This window comes from Centruroides sculpturatus, unplaced genomic scaffold (genome assembly GCF_000671375.1).
Source record: "Centruroides sculpturatus isolate CEXI.00-Female unplaced genomic scaffold, Cexi_2.0 scaffold784, whole genome shotgun sequence".
NCBI classification, from domain to species: domain Eukaryota; kingdom Metazoa; phylum Arthropoda; class Arachnida; order Scorpiones; family Buthidae; genus Centruroides; species Centruroides sculpturatus.
The window spans coordinates 72,161-81,051 of NW_019385141.1; the positions used below are offsets into that span (position 1 = coordinate 72,161).

Consider the following 8,891-nt stretch of genomic DNA (forward strand, 5'->3'; position numbering starts at 1 on the left):
ATTTAACTTACTATGATTATTATGAACTAATTCAATATGCTAGATTTTTAATATTTTAAATCATAATTGTAATATATGTGTTATGTATGCAAACCGCCAGGGGATGACCGCTACCGGGAATCGCCCCTTGACCTACTTAGGTCACCCCACACCTCCGACCTCGTGTATGTTCTTTGTCTCAACAAGTTGTCTTTAGTTGTTTGTAACCCCTAGACCTGGACAGGACGATACGTTGTTCACTCATTGTTACGTTTATGTTAATAAAGCTAGTTATATACGTTTACGAGTTATCGTTATTTCCACGAATATAACAATATGGTAAATTTGATAGATACTGTATATGACGGATTAAATGTAATAAATCACAGTTACATGGCATAGATCCAAATGAGACAAAGAAAACAGCCCACAACATTTTTCTATCAGCAAATTGTCCCCTTCTCAATGTATTCTTACTTTATACCATACTATAAAAATTAAAAGTACAAATGATTACTGTATCCAACAAACACACCTTATTTTGTATAGCTACTCAAAATCAAACAATTAGAAATTTTTCTTCCTAGTTGTCATCCATCATCCCAATATTTATTCAGATAGACCCTGATGAAGTAATAATTTATTTATTTATTTTTGAACACAAACAGTAAAGTCCATATAGACTAGAGATTATTGTCCTAAAACATAACACACAACATATAAAAAAGGTCCCCTAGATAAAAACAATTATAAGAAGTAATAAGTGAACAAATAAAATGTTAAAATGTATGTTGCTTTTTGGGGATAGGAAAACTGATTAGACTCACATAACTGGTTATGTGACAAAGGAACAAAGATTACACAAAAGATATTGCTGATTTGACTCAAGAAAGGTCAACATTGAAAAAAGGGGACAGTAAAACAAGGTCACCATCACCAATGGTTCCCTGAGGGGTCAATAGCGCCATCAATCTTTTATTATGTAACAAAAAATATTTACAAACATCACTACGACACAATGAACGTAGTGATTTGTACTTAATGTAGTTAATTGTACGTATCAATGTCATATAATATTTAACAATAACTTCAATCGTTGATTCCAACATAAAAATATAGACATAATGAAATAAAAAAAGAAACACACATAATACAAAGGAAGATAAAACATTCCAAAATATAAAAATCGGATAAAAGGAACATAAAATATAAAAAGAATAGAATTAAATAACATTCTAAAAGCTGAGAATGCACTAAATACTAAAATTATTGGTAAATATAAAATACAAAATGTAAAAAGAGTGATAAAGATGATTAAAAAAATAAAAGAAAAGTTTTAACTACAGATGCCATAAGCCAAATGTTTACAATGGTGCTTAATATAATGTATATCATGGTATAAAAAGATGTTCAACAGGGTGCATCTCTGAAAAAGTTCTTGATACATTAAGCTTACAATTAGAAATGGAAAGGCATGATTTATTTCTTGTTCTTAAGACTAAATTATCGATGAAACAACAGACCATAAAAAAATTTATAAAACAAAATCCTGTCAAAAATTCAATGTGATGAAATAAAGATGTTCCTAGTCTAAGTCTAGTGATCACACCAGAATGGGTCTAAAGCAGATTGAAAAGTTTAGTAAAAAGATGGTAAATTTATTTTAAGTTCAGTAGTAAGCAACTGTAGAAGACTAGAAGCTTGGATGCCCAGATTGATAAACAATAGTCAATAACTAACTGAAAGTTGGTAAGAAAAAATAGCTCTAAGCACAATATATGAGGAAATATTATGACAGTGTTATGACAGTGTCTCCAGAAAATTCCTCTTTGAAATAAATAATTTTTGATTCAAAGAGGGATTCTCTAAGTACAGTTTGATAGGCAAATTTTCACTTTTGAATATTTGCTTATAAAGCTATGCCTTACTATAATTATATTAAAGCTTCTTATTTTAGAATGTTCTTATGTAGAATGTTTCTTTATTAATAAAAAAATAGTCTTAAAGATTTTATTTTTTACTAGTAAAATAGCAATAATTTATAGGGGGAACTCCTACAGATGCCTAAGTTTTCTCTAGGCCTGGGAAAAATCCCCAACTCCCTCTTCTCAACAACTTTGCATATACAGTAATTATATTTACTAAATCCATAATAAAGTATACTTTACCTTCTAATCGTCTTTCATTTTCTTCATCTTTTGTACTTCTCACCCAAAATACAGCTTTCCTCAAACATTCTGGCAAATTTTCTAGTTAAAAAACAAATACCTTAATAAGAAAGCAATTAAAAAATACGTAAAATACAAAATATAACATAGCATAGAAATACAGCTTATATATAAACTTAGTATGATATTCAAAAATTTTATAAAACAAATCATATACAGTAGAACCCCTCTAGTCCGCCCTCGGATAGTCCGTGACCATGGTCGGAGTCGAGAAACTTGTCCCGACTCGTCGGTGACTCACCATCCGTGGCATTTTTCTGTGTTCGTTACAGTATATGTTTTACATTGTGTGTACATGTACAGTTTTGTGTGTGTTTTCAACATGTCAGGAGTGAAACATAAATACATTACTCTTTCATTAAATAAAAAATTAGCAGTGCTACAAAGACTGGACAAAGGGGAAGATTGTTTATTTTACTTTTTTCTGATAATCCGACCTTTTTTGCGTTCCGACCATACCCCTAGTCCCAAAGGTGACGAATTCGAGGGGTTCTACTGTATGTTGCTTTTAAAACAAGTTTATAAATTTAACTTTATAGTTAAATGTATTATATATTATATTATAGTTAAATATAAACTTATACTCTGTATAAACTTTAGAATCTACACTTATAGTAGTATTTATTTCATAAAAATTAAAAATAGGAGAATTTTTAATTTTTGTGTACATTATTAGCTTTTCAAGGCATGGATATATTACTATAATTAAATTATTTATTTTGACAATGGTACAATACTAAGCTGCAATTCTTAATCAACATTTAATTTAAAAAAAAATTCACATGGCTTCCAGTCCAAACTGAATATATAGTTTTTCAGGGTCTCTTGGCCCCTAAGCTTTTCATATCTGGTCTTGATTTTCATCTAACTCTGTTCTCATGATTAATGAAGGATAAACAGACAGCAGGCAGATGGACAACAGTGCAAATGTAATGCATAATGTATAGTGCAAATGTATAGTCAACTCTATGTCCTAGGTGGGCTGCAATTTTTAAATTGCAGCCCACCTAGGACATAGAGTTGACTACTTTTGGTAATATCAAAGTTTCAATCTAATGATAATGGGAAATGCAAGTAACATTTATAACATCATACCTACATGTAAGCATATTGGGTCAAGGCCATGTACTGTACACAAGGAGTTTAACCTCCCAAATTTAAAAAAATGAATAAAACAATATAATGTTTATTTTAACATAATTGTTTTGTACTCCTTAGTCTACTGTTTTGTGTTACACTATATATTTACAGTATATTGTAAAAATTAATAAATTACATTATGAAACAAAAATATGTTTTTAAAGCCTTACCCATTTAAAAATCCTGCACACAGGTCTAAATTGAATGCTAATCTTCATAAATTTATATGTAGCAAGATATCTGAATGTGCAATGTGATCATCATTGCTCTTGAATTATAACATCAATACTGAAAGTACAGTAAGACACTGCTTAATGCTGATTCAATATAATGCCATCTGCTCAAAGCCTAAAAACAAGCTCAAAATTTACACTGATTTAAATTATTGTGGCATTTTATTGATTCGTACATAATACGGTTATTTACATTTATGAACATAACCCATCAGAAAAAGGTGGCAAAAAGATGTACTTTCTTTAAATCTATGCTTGTTTGGTGCAACTTTGGAAAAAATATAACATCATGGATGCCATAGGCAATATCGGCTTCGCTTGGCAAGAATTAACTGATAAATGCACGAACAAAGTGTGGAAGAAGTTATGGCTGAAGGTATCCATGAATTCTCAACAAGAAGAGTCTATCACTGTATCGTTAAGTTGATCAAACTCAACCTAATCGATACAGCAGGACTAGGAGATTTGGGCAAACTGGATATTGAGGAGTTACCGCAGGTTTCTGGTGAGAGGCTTATCAACGACAACCTTCAAGAACTGGTAGAACATGGAATCCATGTAGAACTGGATAATAGTGATTCTGAAAATGAAGAACCCAAAAAATTTCTCTACAGATTTCCTTAGTAAAAATTTGGTAACGATAACTGAAATCGTTGATCAAATTGCAGTGAATGAGCCAGATTTTGAAAGGAGCACAAAAGCAAAACGAAGCATTTTGGATGCGATCTTCTGCTACCGACATTTGCTTAAAGAAAGAAAAAAGCGATAAATGAAATGTCACGACTTCATTACAAAAAAACAGAAAAGTCAGGACTTTCGTCACAAAAAAATGAACTATTAATATAGAAAAAATGAATTAATTAATATATTATTATACATTTCTGTGTGCATATGTTTATGTGTTATTTAACATATATTATTATACAAATTAATATAAAATTAACTTATAATTAAAGTAAATTTTTTAAATTTTCGGTCACATGTTCTCCTATCCCTATTTACTCTGTTAAAATGACCTCGTTTAATGCTGTTTCATTTAGCACTTTGTCGTCTAGGAACACATCCCCTGCATTAAATGGGGTCTTACTGTACAATAGTTTGTTATTACTGAAAATACAGTAAAGATTAGGTTCTGAAATATATTACATTTGACAATATTGTACTGCTTTTTAAGAACTTTATAATAAGTTATATATCATAATGTATTATTTTTAATATTTCCTGTACATCTTTTAATCTAGAAAGATTTGCAAGTGGGCACTTAAAATTTGCCAACACCAGGGAAGACATGTTCACTAAATAGTTACATCTGATATTGAGTATAGTAGCTACACATTCTTTTTGAATTGTCTATTTTGTAGTTATTTATCCCTTTTATTCTCTTCAATTTTTAGTTCACTTTATTTACATTTAACCTTAGCTACAATTTTTTTTTAAAAAAAAGATAAGTATCAGTGGTATCAAGAGTAAAACATCAATCCATATTTTATATATATTTCAAGCAGTTTAGAGGCATGAATTCTAGTGCAGGATGTACTGTTATTTCTGTGATCTCAATTCATCTGAAAACCATTAATTTGTATATGATGAGGCTTTGTAATCTAGAATGCCAGAAAATTGATGGTTGACCTTATTTATATATATTTTATTTTTATTCATTTATATTTTAAAACTAAAAATTACATTACATCTCACTATTTTTATCAAAAAAATTGACACTTGACATGAGATATTTAACATTTTTGTTTTGAAGATAGAATGTATACATACCATAAATACAGAATATATTTAGCTCCCAAAGTATATAAGAGACCTGGCATCTGTTCCATTCTTGCAGAATTTTGTATCAAAACTAGTGATAAAAAAAGGAGAAAATATGCTTCAATCTTCTTTCTATTACTATTTCCATGGTTTCTCGCTCATTTTCTCTCCCAAATAACAAAAACTGTGGGTAATTCTTAAGAATTCCTTTTTATTTAATTCTTTTTATTCAACAGAAAAGCACACTACTATATACAAGCATTACTACAGTAAGCATAAAGTTATTACAACATTAATATCTGCAATTCAATTGAAGTCATCATAGCATTCATCTTCTTTGTCATCATTGATGTAGATTACAAGCTGTGCTTCTCCAGTTTGCATACTTTCTGAAATAGGATGAAAGGTTTCAATTTAATTCCATTGCCTTTTGCAGCTAAAACAACAGTAAAATGATCTTTTTCATGACCTGTTTTCTTGATAGGAATGCTTTTGCAACTAGTTGTTGTGATCATGGTACTTCCATGCAAATTAAAACACACCAATGTTTCATCTGTAGGTATGATTTCTGAGTGACTGTGTGCTTTTCTTCTTCTTGCACATTAGAAATAGTCATTATATACACTATCATATTGAATAGAGCCTGAGTATCTTTTTTGCACATAAGTGATGTCTTTCATCTTGTGGTCATGGTTATGTTTCATGAATTTTTCTGGCTACCCTCTGCTATATAAATACTACATTTTCTTCATTACTTTCATCTAACTGGGTGAAGATTTCTCTTCCCTTGTCCATCATCATCCATCTGGAAACATGGTTATTTTTCTCTCACTGCTCACAGATCCACTGAAGAACCTTTTCTTCTAATACTTCGCTTTAAAATATTGCAAATTTACTATCTTAAGAAATTCTAATTTTATGAAGCATTTTCATGAATTGAACTCATTTTCTATGTAACATTTACTTCTGCTCTTTGACATTTGTTTATCTTTAACATTTCTTATATTTGGACAAAACATCCACTGTTCCAACAAATATATTGGAATGGCCAGCACATCCTCCAGGCTGCCACAGAGGCAGGCAGAGCGAAATGACATACTGTCCACTGGAACCACAAACAGTTGAGAAATATGAATATAAATACGTCCTTCCTAATCTCCTTTATGCAAAAAGAAAAAATTTTGATTGATTCCCATAAGTCTTTTCAGTGTCACTAACTAGGCTATTTCCATATTTAATTTAATTACGAAAATATATTAACTTTTAGTGCTATATACACACATCCAGAACATTCAAGAGTTAATATAATTTGAAGTGTTTTCTTCGACAACAGCATTTCTTACAGTCATATGATGTTTACAGATTTCTAACTGATATGTAAAGAGATGACAAGTTATATAATTTGCCTAAAAATTAATTGCCCATAATTTATGTTCTGTAGTTATAGTCTACCGAAATAATTCATATGTAGAACTCCAAATTATTCCTTACTAGCAGACCCCGCCACACGTTGTTGTGGCTCAAAATGTATCTATTATAAATGTATAACACTTCCCCCGTGGGGGAAAATTTTTCGAAAAATTTCTTCTTAGTGTATATTCTGTTGACGTACCCTATTAAAACGCAATCAAAAACACAAAAAACCGCATCTAAAATAGTATAATAGAAGCCAAGTTCTTTACGGTAAGCCTTAATTAATCCTAACCATCTCCCTTCAGTGGGGGGAATTTCGACACGTATATTATATAAAAACACGTTCGTATTCGAATGCAGCGTTGTGTCAAAATTTCAAAGGAATCGGTAGGAACAAACGAACATTACATTTTTATTTATATAGATAGATAGATAGATGATCTGCTTTAGTTCATTTTCACAGAAAAGCAAACTTAGGGCGTCGTACTCGTAGCGCCATCTGTTGGACATAAAAGCCTTAACCTAGATTATATATTTTAATTTATATGAATGTTTAACGGAATAATTTTCAGAACGGAATACAGCCTATGTCCACCCTGAGGTTTCATTCTAAATATTGGTGAAAGAATTTTTGAAATCAGATGAGTAGTTTCGGAGATTACCTTCTGCAAACAAACTTACTTACATACATACTTACAAACATTACCCCTTTATAATATTAGTATAGATAAATTATTTTTGGACGAATAACTGATAAGTGTGAGGCCCCAGATTCAGTTTGAACCTAAAAAGGTTTATAAAAATTTGTAATAAATAATTAATGCAGAGACAAACAAATGATTCCACAAGGTATCAAATTTTTATGCATCAAGTTGGTGACACCAGACTTTGACACCATTGCTCATATACAATGGCGAGAAGAGAACGCAATTGGAAAAAATGAAAGTTTGACAAACAAAAGATTTAGAGAAAAAAGTATTAACATTCTAGAATGTCAAAAAGGAAATAATAATGGTAATCCCATCCAGAGTAGAGGAATAGTGTCAGATAAACCATCCCAGGCAGACTTTTTTTCGCAACCCAAACTGATCTCAATTTCCACCTAGAGACAGGTGAGAGACCAATCAGAGAACAAGGAAAGGAAAGTCCAACCAATTAAAGAAGAATTAGAAATGAAAAAGTTTGTAAAACTCCAAACTTTAAAAAAGACAAGTGTGCACAAAGTCTGGACATCAACAAACAGATAGTACTTCTAAACCTGTGTCATCCGACGATCCTGGGTGGCCAGAGCAAAATCATTATCACTCCCAGTAGCCAACGATTTCCCCTCTCTATCCCGTGTACCTCTACTTTTGAGATTTGTCTCGACAATCACCATCTCGTCACTGCCCCAGGGCCATCGTCTCGACTCTCCTCGCCAAAAGACGAACATCAAGCGAAACGAACTCTAGAACGAGCATTAATGCTCACAGAAGGAACTTAGTGACAACTGGTTTAAGCAACTTTCTTAGTTTTAAACGAGTTTTTCAGTGTTGCCGGATCTGAAGGTTAAAAAGTAGCGTGGTTGTGCTCCAAAAGTAGCGGATTTGAACTGTTTGTAGCCCAAACAATAAAAATGATTTATTTTGCAACTATGCACTTTTACTAATGAAATAAGTTTGTAATACAGTATATGTATATACATACACAGGGTGTATCAGAATGACGTTTTAAAGATTTGGGGATTGTAGAGAATGAAATTTTGAACGTTTTGATATAAGGAACCTACAGCCGGAAATGAGATACGTATAAAGTTTCTACTGCACTTTGCACGTTCTATGAAGTCAGTATGCTGAATGAAACAGCAGAATACAGTATTTATGACAAGTTTTATTGACAAAACAATAGAATACAATCAAACTGTACATCGAATCAGTGGCTGCACTACTTTAGAGTAAATGTTCAGTGTGACGACCACCAACTTCGTTACATAATGTGCAACGACGAACCATGTTTTGTCCGACTCTCCGTAAGATGCCACGCTCCCCTCTGATGGTATTAAATGCTGTAAAGATGCGCTCCGTAAGCTTATGAACTGTTCCTACAGGTGTTGCGTACACAAGGGACTCACGTTGACTAGCTGTGTGTTTACATCACA

The 8,891-nt window shown here is 31.7% G+C and overlaps 1 protein-coding gene across 1 annotated transcript in view; it reads right to left on the reverse strand.

The window, feature by feature from the left end:
* LOC111635338 (adenylate cyclase type 10-like) overlaps nucleotides 1-8,891 on the reverse strand; it is a 77,644-nt gene that overhangs the window by 57,939 nt on the left and 10,814 nt on the right. The window contains exon 2 of the mRNA XM_023380277.1: nucleotides 2,148-2,228. Coding sequence (XP_023236045.1) covers nucleotides 2,148-2,228 — 81 coding nt within the window. The remainder of the gene's footprint in view (nucleotides 1-2,147; nucleotides 2,229-8,891) is intronic.